Source organism: Hibiscus syriacus, unplaced genomic scaffold, assembly GCF_006381635.1.
Source record: "Hibiscus syriacus cultivar Baekdansim isolate YM2019G1 unplaced genomic scaffold, ASM638163v2 tig00002919_pilon, whole genome shotgun sequence".
In the NCBI taxonomy this organism is placed as follows: Eukaryota; Viridiplantae; Streptophyta; class Magnoliopsida; order Malvales; family Malvaceae; genus Hibiscus; species Hibiscus syriacus.
In genome coordinates, this window is record NW_024061957.1 from 1748379 (window position 1) to 1761269 (window position 12891).

General features: G+C 36.6%; 1 protein-coding gene across 2 annotated transcripts; it reads right to left on the minus strand.

Moving 5' to 3' along the window:
• Nucleotides 1-200: 200 nt before the first annotated feature.
• On the minus strand, nt 201-7038 carry LOC120165938 (protein NETWORKED 1D-like). Of its 2 annotated transcripts, none has more exons than XM_039175374.1 (3): nt 6799-7038; nt 2313-6460; nt 201-1665 (listed from the first exon to the last, which is right to left on the minus strand). In XM_039175374.1, exons 1-3 carry the CDS (start codon nt 6899-6901, stop codon nt 460-462), a joined length of 5457 nt encoding a protein of 1818 aa, XP_039031305.1. In that variant the 5' UTR covers nt 6902-7038; the 3' UTR covers nt 201-459. The 2 variants fall into 2 exon arrangements, with proteins under 2 accessions (XP_039031305.1, XP_039031302.1); XM_039175371.1 differs by having other exon boundaries at nt 2307-6460.
• Between the last annotated feature and the right edge of the window lie 5853 nt (nt 7039-12891).

Here is a 12891-nt window from a genome sequence, read left to right on the forward strand (position 1 = left end):
CGTGGTAGCAATTTAACAAGGAAAAAAGAAATGAGTATTTCAACTTAGTCAAAGAAAAATCTTTACAGCATTACAAGGATAAATGCTAAGGGTAGTCCCTGTACCTATCTGTTTATGCTGATAAATACTTAAACCAGCTGTAGACAGAATGCAGAAAAATGTGAATATGAAAGATTAAGCAATGCGAAACAACAATTATGTGAGCTAGAACAAAATAATTTCCATTTAAATCCATATTTAGGCCAAGTTAAACCTATAGAGAAGGGAAGTTTTAGGCTACAAAAGTACACTTTGTTATGATTCGATGGTGCCTGAAATATACGGCTGGATCTCTAAACTACGGAAGAAGATAACCTCTAAGAGGATATAAATATGTGAAGCACAAAACTTAGGAGGGCAGATCTATAGCCAGTACAACTAAAGTCTCAGTACTGAAAACTACACTGATCGATCACTGCCTCAATCTCCTTTCGTTGGGGGTTCCGCGCATGCACAAAAGGGTTTCTTCTTCTTCTTCTTCTGGTTCTGGCTCTTTCTTACACCACCATAAAGATAGTCCCGTAATAAAACTCTTGTTTTACGCTCCATGATTCTGGTTGGTCCTTTGCTTTCTTTTGCATCAAGTTTCAGTAAGAGAAACTGGATTTTCTGCACCTCCAATTGCAACCGCGCTATCTTCTCGGACCCTCTTCGAGCTTGTTCTGCTACTCTTCGTCTCCTAAAAGAACTACTCTCATCTGATTCTAACGCAGGCTTCCTATCAAGTGACCAAGAGCGGTCTTCAACATGTGTCACCAGTTTGCGATTGACATCGAATAGTTGAATGATGGTTTCCTCAGATTCTTCTAGCTGCTGTTTAACTGTACCATATTCAATTCCTTTCCCCGTTTTTCCCGTTTCAGTTATCTCCACCTTCCTCTTAAGATCCTGCACAGTTATTTGAAGGTTACCCAACTTTTGAGCGTCCGATTCGAGTCTTTCTAAAATCTTCCTCTTGCTTCCTTCTTGATAAGGCTCTGTAAATCTCTTAGAGCTCTCTTTATCAACACCCAACTCCTTCACAATTGATTCTGTAGAGAGATTTTTGCCCCTGCGCGCCTTTGCTGTACCAATCCGTTGATTGCCAGTTGAAGCGGCGACCATCTTCTGGGACTTGCCGACTTTCAAGGCAATGTTACCATCACGGTCAGTGGTTTCCCACAACTCAAGCATCTGATTATCAAGCTCTGCAGTTTCTCTCCTGCTTAACCCATCGGATGAGCACTCGGATGTTTGATCAAGCAGAATATCTTTCATCATCATTTCACTGCCCTCAGAAATTTCAGATGCTGGTCTCTGAGCTTTGACATTGTTACCAAGTCCATGGCCAAGTTTCCCCCCATCTTGTCTAGCATTCACGTGCCTCTTCGCTCTAACTTGTTCACGACGTGAGCTGCTTCCAAATCTTAACTCTTCAATCTGTCTCATGGCAGTCTCTAGTTTGGAATTGAGAGTTAAGTTTTCGATTGATGCTTGCTTTTGCATTTCCACCACTGCACTTTCAATAGATTTAACTCTCTTATGGATACCCTGCAAGTCGGGAAAACCATCTTCAACTGATGCAATTTGGCCTTCACCTGTTCGTTGATAATTTTCAGCATGCGATTCAGTAGCCAAATCAGCATCCTTCAAAACAAGAGAACTGTCAGTCAAAGAATCACACGTGATAACCATCTAATATCCATTGCATTGTCAAAATAAATGATAATTAGCTGAAAAGGCCCCATTTATACCCGGCCTATTAAGAACTAAACAGAACTACCTCATACTTTGACAAATGTCTAATGCGCTTTTAGTATTGTAAAACATCTTGGTAATACTATATGCAATATCTAGGCCTTGCAGAAATTAAACAAAACCAGAAACTACATTGTCCATTAACAAAGATATGAAGAAAACAAGTAGCAAAAGCGCATAAAATTTACCATACAGTAATGGCAAACATGGCTCTTAAGGACATAGAAACGATTGAGCTGGTATTAATTCAACAAAATTAATAAAATATATTTCTCATTGAAACAAAAATTTGTGCAGAAGATCAGGCTAGTAAATGTATATGGGTGCAAACTCGGGAACTGGATGCAGCAAAATATCAATTGCTTGTGCAAATAAACCAGTAGATGCTCATTCAGGTAAAAGATATATGTGGTTGGGTTAGAACAGAAGTTTTATATTCAACCAAATAGTATGAAGGCCGCATTGATTTGGTTTATTAAAATTTAAAATGCAGACATTAAGTCACTTGTAAGCAAACGAATAGACATTACCATTACTCCATCATTATGATCTGCGGGAAATTTAGGAGACAAGCGAGTTCGACTCCCCAATGATGTGACACTGTCCATGAGAGAAACAACAGCTGGAACATATGCTGCCAACTGAACTTTAAATTCTTCATTCTCACGTTTCAAGATTCTAGCACTTCTTTCCAGCTCTTCTAACTCCATAGCTTTGGAGCGACTTTTACTTCCAAGGACTTCACACTCCTTGATAAGCTCATTAGCCGTCTCTTCAAGCAATGCTGCATGGACAGTAGAAATCTGTAGCTCACCAGACAATGCGGCAGCTTTACTTTCCCAAAGTTCAACCTCATTTCTTCTCTTTTGTAGTTCAACACTAAAACTGTCCTCCCTATGTTTCCTTTCTTCAAGTTCCTCATTCAATTTGGCAAATTCAACCTCAAGTTTCTGATTAGCCCGACGAATGCTTTCAGTTTCCTTACTTTGATGGTCATAATCTCTGGATAGTTTGCGAATTTGCTTCTTTTGATCTTCACCTATCAGTATGGCCTCCTCATATTTAGTCGTAAGATCCTCTAAAAATTCATGCAATTGGGCTCTCTCCTCTTGACTTTCACCGAGCATTTGTTCTGCTTCCAAAAGCACAATCGCCTTCTGGCCCAACAGATCCTTTCCCTTTGAAACTTCATCATTTAACTGATCACCAACAGATCTAACTGACACCAGTTCATTCTCCAAGTTTCTCATTGAATCCTTGAGATGTGAGTTTTCCATTTGCATATCATCAAACTTTCTCTCCATTATTCTCAGTTTTCCCTCAAGATCATTATTGAGACATTTGAGTTTATCCAAATTGTCAGTGAGATGCTTTATTTCCTCGAAATTATCAGCAATAATATCCTTGAGAATAAGAGAAGTGTTACTTTCAGATATTGCTTCAGCAAAGACAGCAGAGTTTCCCTCCTCTAGATTATGTTTCTCCTTGCCCAAGTCTAAAACTTCCTTCATCAAAGACTTTTTCTCATCTACCACCCTGTGGCTATCCTCCAATGAACTCTGGTATTCCCTTTGCAAGACTAACAGTTTTTCACGAACACTTTGTATTTCAGTCTGTAAAACTTCTTCTCTTTGTCCTCCCTCCATCACTTTCAATTTCAGTTCTTCATTCATGTCCACAAGTTTTTCAGCTCTTTTCTGCAGCTCCAGAAATGCCTCAGACCGAATGTTCAACTCTTGGTGCGGTGAATTTTTCTCTTTAGCAAGATTTTCTACCTCTAATTTCAGTTGCCCGAGTAAAGCAATAAGAACCGAATTCTCAATTAACAATTGTTGATTTTCATCCAGAGAGTTTAGAAGTGAATTTTGCATCTCCCGTAATCTTCCATACACACGGTCAAGAACTGATTGGTCTTGTTTACTCGTATCATAATAACCATGGGTAGCATCAATCTCAAGAGTCATTGACATCTGATAAAGCCCTGTCCTTTGTATGGTAATTTGATCGAATAAGGATTTTATCTCCATCTGTTTTTTGGAATTTGCGAGCTCCAGTTCAGAGATAAGTTTGTCTGATAATATGATGGCTCTTAAGAGTTTCCTACACTCAAGCGATAGGGATAAATTCTTTTCTTCAAGATCTTGTGCACATTTCTTCAAGATAAAATTTTCTACCTGAGCACTCATGGCCTTGTCCAGTTCCTGTTCATATTCTTTCTTCCTGCAAATGTTTTCCACTTGTAGAAAATGAATTTGAGATTCCATAGCAGTTACGTGGGTTTCATTCAACTGCACAAAGCTAGTATGCTCCGTCTTTTCAGCCTCTAGCAACTTTTGTAACTCTTCCACTTCAGAAAATGTTGATTCTCTCTCTTTCTCCAGACTCAAATATTTTTCTTCTAAGCCCTGATATATTTTTTCTAAATCTTCAAACTTTTTTTGACTGACAATCAACTGAGAAATCAAACCTTCTGTCTGTGTTATGAGGCCAGACTTCTCATCACCAAACAAAAGGCATGAATTTTCTAAGTTAGTTAATTTAACTCTGAATCCTTCGAGCTTTGCATTTGCATCAAAAAGGGAATTCTCCAGAAAGTTATTCTTCTTCGAAAGCTTTTCCAGATTCTCAGTTGCAATCTTTAACTGAGAAATAACTGCATCCTTCTCTGCGGCGAGGGTGGAGTTCTCTCCCAAAAGAGAGTGACAATATTCTTCCAAAATCTTTACTCTCCCCCGAACACTTTCTAGCTCAGCATTCATATCTGAGAGTGAATTCTCTAAAAGGGTATTTTCCCCGATAAATTTCTCCATGATTTCCAACTTCTCTAGTAGGGCCAGCTTTTCATCTCTCTCTCTTTTGCAGTCATCGTTTAGCTTTCTGTTCTCGTCCTGCAATTCCATCACAGATGATGCAAAGTTTTCTAGATTTAAGCCAACAGATTCCAGCTGCCCTGTCATTTCCCGGTGTCTCTTGTTGAAGTCATTGAGTTCCTGTTTCAAACAGTAAATTTCTTGCTGAAGAGCATTTCTTTGGTCCACTCTAAGTTCAACTTCTGCTTCAAGTTTGGCTATAATCACCTTTAAGCTTAAGATCTCTTCTTGCATATTCTCGATGGACATTGCAGAACTTATATTGAGTTCGTTCAGGCTTTTGTTCTCATCCTTGACCCTCTGCAGTTCAGCCTCTAAACCATGATTACGTGTTTCAATGTCCTGTAAATTTTGAGCCCTATTCTGAAGCTCGGTGGCCAAAGATCTGAGTTCTTCCTGAGATTGAGAATGCAAATGCTGCAAAGTGTGAAATGTCGTTTCGGCCTCCATAAATCTCAAGCGTTCTTCTTGTATGGATGTCCAAAGTCTCCCCAATTCCTTCTGCTTCTCTGTTAGCTCTTGACTTTGATCCCTCATCTTTTGCACCAAAGACTCGAATTCAGTATGCAGACTTTGGTTGGTTCTCTCCAATAGACTACATCTCTCTTCAGCACCTTTTAACTTTGCAGCCTCGTCGTCTATCTCACAGTGGAGCTTTTGTGCCTCTTCCTGGGCACAAGCAAGTTTGTTTTCCAGGCTAGAAATCGTCCCTAAGCACTGCTGGTACTGAAGAGCAGCAGCTTCCTTATCTTTGGTCAGCTCGAGAACCACTAATTTTAGAGTTTCAAGTTCAGTTTCAGCTTTCTCTGCTCTTTCAGTCATCTTCCTGGCTCTTTCTTCAGCATTTGATAATGTTTGTTCCAGATTGCTAATAGTCTCTGTGCACTGCTTGTATTGAGTAACAGCGTCCTTCTTTTCAGCTTCTACTTTGGTGAGGTCCTGCTTTAAGGTTTGGACTTCAATTTCAGCTTTAGCAGCTCGCTCATTCAGTTCTCCAGCATCCTTTAGCGTATGAGTTATACTGTTCTCAAGATTATTTATCTTCTCCAAGCACTGCCGGTATCGATCAAGATTAGCCTCCCTTTCAGCCTCTAATTTAGCGAGGGCATCCTTTAAAGTCAGCACTTCGGCTTCAGCTTGACTTGCTCGTTCATTAAGCCCCTGGGAATCTTCTTGTGCACGAGAGACTTCTAGCTCTAGATTAGACAATCTCTCTAAACTCTGCCGGTACTCAAGTAAGCCGGCTTCTTTTTCAACTTCTAATCTAGCAAGAGCATTCTTCAAGTTTGAAATTTCCACCTCAGCCTTACTCACTCGTTCGGACTCAGAAGGGACTTCAACACTTAGATCAGGGCCCCCATTATTTTGCAGACTTTGGTCTTTCTCCTCTGTATCATCAAACTTGAGGCTTTTTCTTGCCCTTCTTTCTGTGAACTTTACATGGTTTGTAGCTCCATCAGAACCAAACATAACAGCATCCTTTTGCAACTCATCAGGCTCCGATAATCCACATAATGGTGGTGGAGTCAGAGGTGAACGGGGATCAACCTCTGTTGCCGAACCTCCTGGTGATTCGTCTGCAAAAACCAGTGGAACTTGGTTTGGAAATGCTTCTGCCATTGTCCGATGAGCCTGACGAAGCACCCCGGTTGCATGATCATATCTTTCAGCCATTGCTCGGTATGCTCGATAAAACTCTTCTACCAATTTCATTAACTCTGGACGTTTCTTGTAATACATCTCTGCTCGCCTAGCAAACGAATCAGCATCCTCTTCAATGAGCTTGATCATTTGCTTGACTTTAGTATCCATATCTGTTAAGCAGAAGATATTTTCACGAATCAAAATTTTTTAAATACTGTCATTACACAATCACATACCATCACTAGAAATCTCATAGGGTTTCATCAATCAATGCACTCCTGGTCTGATTAACCAAAGTAAATATGCATCAGTATAAACTTCCCCGTGGCTTAAATGCAGAAACTTGCAACTTAGCAAGCTTCGGAAGGAAAGTTCGGTACGCATTTCAACTTAATATTAACTATTAACGCAAACTGTTTACAGTTCATAATATCATTTCTTCCTGTAACAAATGCATAGTTGCAAAAAAGGGATGAAATTTCCAATTTTCGTAGCAATGAAGAGGTACCTGTGAGATTCTCTTGAAGCCATTTTGAATTTTTGGGGCTTATATGACTGTTCCACCACCATGAGTACATGCCAACAGAATCTGAATGCTTCACAGTTTCCATGACTTTCGGTACTCAATACCACCAACAACACCAGTTCCTGACGACCTCCGACCACGGATGACGGTCCTGAGGGGATGGATCAGCTAAGAAGATTAAAATCCAGCCACTTTTAATTTTGAGAAAAAATGTTAAAGTACTGAAACTTCTCAGTCCTTGTGCTTAAATCCTGGTGCACCAACAAACAGAAAAATAAATAATTCAGCTTTGACGTGAAGGAAACGCACACGACCTAATAACATGAATAGTAACATGAAGATATCAAAGCAGGAACGGCATAAAAATAACCTTATCGAGATAATCTAACGGTCTAAAACTTTATGTTACGAAACAACTGGTACTGGTAACTGTCGTCTCCGAACCTGCCTTAAGTTACCTGATGAAGACAACACATACTTTAAAACACGTGTTGGAAGATAGAATCTATTCAATCAAACAAAAAAAATGCTTTTAAGAAAATTGCAGATTCACTGTCAAGTGTCAACAACATTCCATAAAAACCGTAAACTGACTAAACTTTTATGAACTCAAAGCATGATTCAGTAACTAAATTACCTCTCAAGAAATGGGATTTTTGTTCATAAAAATGCGAAGAGCCGTTAAATTCAGCAAAAAGGAAGTGTAGAATAGAATAAAAACTTACTACAAACTGAGAAAAATAAAGTATGGTTTCTGGGTTTTCATTATGTAGGCTTGGGTTGTTTCTTTTGCCTGTCTCAACCCATTTCTGAACAATCGTTCTCAGGCGCAAGTCTCATCCTTTACTTTTCTTTCTTTGCTCCTCTGTTTCCGCCGGTTATGGGTGCTTTTGAGAAGGCTGTTAAAAGAGGAAAAGAGAACTAAAAAGGGAAGAGCATATGGAAATGAGAAAAATCATTAAATACATAAATGTAGCTTAAAATCTTTTTAGGTATTTATTTAAGAGGAAAACTAACAAACAAGCAAAGCTAAAAAGAAAAAGGGTTTGGTGAATGTTAAATGACAAAGCTGTCCCTTTAGGTGTTAAGTAAGGTTCAAGACAACGTTGCTCCTTGTTCAAATGAACGAAACTCGAATTGATTCGAAAGATCAATATTTTTACTCAATTTGATTTAAACAATTTTAAATTTGAGTTAAATTGTAAAATAAAACTTGAATAATTCAAAAAATTTAACAATTAGTATATTAGTTTTTAAATTTGAGTATAATTTCTCTCTTTATATAATATGTCTACTACATATGAAGAAATATATATGTATTGTACATAGTCAATGGCGAATCCAAAAATATTTTTTAGAATAGGAACACATATGAACAATGCAAAATTTTCGAATGGGACGGATACAAATAAAATTTTTGGGCAAACACTATCAATAAAGTAAGTAACTAGCCAAAGAAAATTCAGACTTAACATGCGGCTCTACCAATGTATATGATTATAGGAAATCAAAAATATTTTAAATTAAATAATACTATAATATTATAAATATTTAAAACTAAATTTAAACAATTCGACTAGATGTAATTCAACTCAAATTTTATAAATTCGACTCAAAAATATTTTAAATGAAATTTAAATTATAAAATATAAATTATGAACTCCAATAACTAAAAAAAATATTTCTACTCGTACTCGTGCTTCTCCACGTATGACTTGGATGGTAAATATGGAAAAGGAGAATCTGGAATTGTAGGCCGTCGGCGGATATGACAGGGTGTCATTCTTTTTGGAAAGGTGGTTCCGAGTAGTGTTGGGTCGGGTCATCCTTTTGGACAACACCGACTACTTGGTTTCAAGTCGTAGTGTAAGTTTTTCCTCTGCACAGCTCCGTTATAACAACAGGTTGGAAGTCAGAAAAAAAAGGTCTACCATTGCTAAATTATTACTTATGGTGAGAAAAAAAAATTAGCAGTTTCGTGCTTTGCGTTTGGAACTCCCATTAATGGCGAGACTATCGTTCAATGAACTCTTCGTTAAACTCAAAACAACAACGCTTTGAACCTGTAATTACTAATGTGAAGAGTGATCCGACAGAGTAAGATTTGTTTAAAAACATGTTTAATCCACATATAATGTGAAGATGAAAATCAAACACGTAGACATAGTACAAGCCTTGTAGAAACTGTACGGCAGTAGGAAGCTTCTTCCACATGACCCGAATTTCCCCCGTGGGCAACACCACCATCCGTCGCTTTTATATATACATATTGGTCGGTAAAACATCTGTCGCTTATACATACACGTAACACACACATGACTGTACACGTATACGTATTTCAGTATGTATGTCTAAGAGATTCAACGAAGCAAAGGGGAGTGACAGAGCCATGGATTCAATCAACACTAATCTCACATGTTTCATCGTGCTTTTAGCTTTGATTATTAACTCACATAAGCTCTCTTGGTGTCATATGGATAACACCATGGCAAATGATCAATCTTTTTATGTTCTTTTTCTTAATTTTGTTTCCTCTGATTTTTACATAAAGTAATCATTCCTTTGTGGAGAGATCTACAATCAAAGCTCTATTAATTACAAACTATAATTCCTTAACTTCATTAAATTTGAGAGGTGGCCAACTTCCCCATTCCCATTACCTCCATCACCAAAGAGGGAGAACTGACCCATAACTTTTTTCATTAATTTTCTAAGCCCTAAAATAAAAGGGTTCGGTAGGTAATTAACGGCAGTGTTCAATGTATGGTTGACAATTTATGAGCTAAGATCAATACAGTATTAATTATACTAGTAAGAAATAGGTTTCATATAAACTTTGATTAAATGTGATATATTAGAGTATATGAATCTTGATAAAATAATATGAAAATTTTATTAAAATTTTAACATAAAGTAATATCATGATGACTAAGAAATGATATCATTTAAATTTGATAAAATAATTCAATTAATAAAATTATAATGCAAAATTTTAAATTTTACAATAATTCAAAAATAATTTTTTTAACTTAAACTCTACAAACCATTCGCACTTGATGTCCAACCGTAGGAATGGCAGAACGATCCGAACTCGACAGGGAAACCTGAAACCCAGCTAAATTCGGGTCGGGTTTTAATAATATCGGGTCAGGTCAAGTATCTTGGTAAAATTTGAAGATTTTTTTCGGGTTCAGGTTAAGATATTCCCGCTCCGATTATATATATATTTTATATTAATTATATAATACAAACAAAATATTTTGGGTTTGGGTTTAGATTTGAATGTAATATTTTGAGTCGAGTTTGAGGACAGGACAAAAAATATATCCGACGGAAACAAATGAGCAAAACCCACCCGAACCCGTCCGTTGTCATTCCTATCCAACCGATAGAACAAAATCCAAACATCATCCGGTTTGGACAAAAGAGAAAAAAATCAATAAAACCAAAACCAAAAGTGAGGCAGGAACTTCCGTATTCCTTGTGCATGATGTTGCACCCAGCAATGGAGTCAATGACCAATCCACCACCAGCACGAGCTGGGGCCACCACCATCCCCCTCTTTTACACAAGATCTCATCAAAGCTGCCAGCAGATTGCATATGTAGGGCAGCAGCAAGCAAACAAGCGCACATGACAGACCCCACCACCGTCGCCATCAAAGATTCTAAAAGCTTGCCATTCTAAATGATTGCTACTGCCTGTATTAAATTTTAAGCTAAGAGAGAGGACGATGGCCCACTTTCTCTTTCAACTGCCATTAAGCGTTTCCCGATGGGCATGCGAATGGCTATTAAACACTTGTTTTGCAAACGACTACTTCTAGGCCACCTTTTTTTTATTATTAAACACTTGTTTTTGCCTTTTTGATGAAAATGATCATTCAACTTAGTTAGTAAAATATAAGGTTTTTAATCTTAAGGTCGTGGGATCGAGTTTTATTAAGGGTATTTTATAATTTGGAGGTCTCATACGGAAGCTGTTATCAATCTAGTGTTGGGGACAACCTACTATCTGAACTCCCCCTTATCCCATTACATATGAGAACAAGGGACATCCATTTTTTGCCTGTTGATGGCTTGGTGAATTAAATCGGCTCCGTTGCATTTCTCTGCAATATATATATATATATACTTCTTCAACGTTTAAAGTAGGTTTGTAAACGAATAGAACGAACACGAATATAAATGAACAATTTTTTTTCATGTTCGTTTATTAAGGAATATAACTTGTTCATGTTCGTTCATTTAATAAATAAACGAACATGAACATAAACGAACACGAGCATAAATAAACACGAACACAAACGTTGGAGACCCTACCTTCCATTGTTTTTTCATGAAAAATAGTCGACAATGCAAATTAACCAAATCTACAGTGATAAATAGCGTAAGAGCTTATTAGCAGTGATGAAATGTTTGAAGATATCAAATATTTTGATCGATTTTTTAAAGATATTAAATAATTCACACGACTTTCATTTAACGATATAACATTTATCTTAGTGGTCCATGATTACATATGAACAATCATTTTCCACTACGTTATTCTAATAAATTTGTCGGTTAAAAGTTTTGTGACATCGATGTCAGACTTTAGTGAGGTTTGTTAATAATGGTCATTTCCGTTGGCAGAGTAGAAAATTTAACAGCATGAAGATTTCGAACGGTACAAATTGGACTACAAGGCAATAACATAGATCCGAAATCCCTTCGATGCTACATATCGTAACTGATATTATTGCTAAACCACCATTCAAAATTTTAACATACCTAAACTCTACTCCACAACTAAAGGTCACACAATAACTATGAAAACAAAAGTTCATTATCAAAGTGTATTTTTTACTTATTAATAGGTTCTTCCTGGAAAACCAATTACTTTCGCTTTTACACTCTTTTGCAGAAATTGCAGAGAAACTTTTGTTTTGTTTTCTGACATATTCTATATATTTTTCTATTTCTTGATGCTCATATACTTCAGATTGGTACATTTATTTTCCCATCTATTTCTAGAAAGAAGTATGATGTTTTTTGAGTTTTAGATGTGAAGATACCCGCAATAACTTTATATATCAACTATTAACCCAAATAAAACAGAGAAAGAGATGAAAACATACCTGTAAAACTTCAGATTGCACTATAATATATCTTGTTTTGAAGCTTTCAGCGATCGTTTCCACTATCTAGTGAACACTAGGGTTTAGAAAAAAAAAGGGAAAATGAATATAGGTGTGAGGTGCATCATGGGTTAACATATTGAATTTAATCTCCAAATAAATTGAGTTAATTATGGAATTGGTTATCAGAATATCAGATTAATTAATATTTTAAGATACTTACAAATTGGTCACCAAAATTGATTTAAGAATATTATGTTAAACATAAATGAATGAACATAAACGAACAGAACCGAACGAACATAATCGAACGTTCACGAACGTAAATGAACGAACGAGACCTATGTTCATGTTCGTTCATTTAATTAAACGAACAAAAAATCTTGTTCATGTTCGTTCATTTAATAAATAAACGAATTTCCCGCCGCACGGTTCATGAACGGTTCGCTGAACATTCAGTTCATTTACAGGCCTAGTTCAAAGACACGTTTGCATTTAAAGGGACTTTGGGACATGGCACATTAAAATATTGGACCTAAACTTGTATAATTTTGCAAAATTTTGAATTAGTGTATCTTCTAGGGTAAAAGCTAACGCCCATTTATTTTCTAGGTAAATATATTTGGTGAAGGTAAATGTAGAATATTTGGTTGGGGGCAGACCATGCCTAACCTATATACCAATCATCAAGCGGTACAGCTTATTAGGTTCAGGTATGATGTTGTCTACAAAAACAGACCAAGAAAAGGTGGTATGAATTTAAGATGATATATTAAAATTTTAAATAAAGTAAATTTATAAAATTTTATTGAATGTAAAATTAAATAATTATATAAAAATTAAAAAATTCTAAAATATGCTGCTGTACCCCGCATCCCTTACACATCCCTAGTTGTGTAACTAAGTGAATGCAAGAAAACATTCTTGATTGGCTCTTTCTATGGTGATAGCAATGT

Coding starts and splice junctions, on each gene's coding strand:
- LOC120165938 (XM_039175371.1), bottom strand. CDS start 6,901: ATGGAAACTGTGAAGCATTCAGATTCTGTTGGCATGTACTCATGGTGG. Junction 6,461..6,798: donor GCTTCAAGAGAATCTCACAG/GTACCTCTTCAT, acceptor TCTGCTTAACAG/ATATGGATACTAAAGTCAAG. Junction 1,666..2,306: donor ATCATAATGATGGAGTAATG/GTAATGTCTATT, acceptor CTTGTTTTGAAG/GATGCTGATTTGGCTACTGA.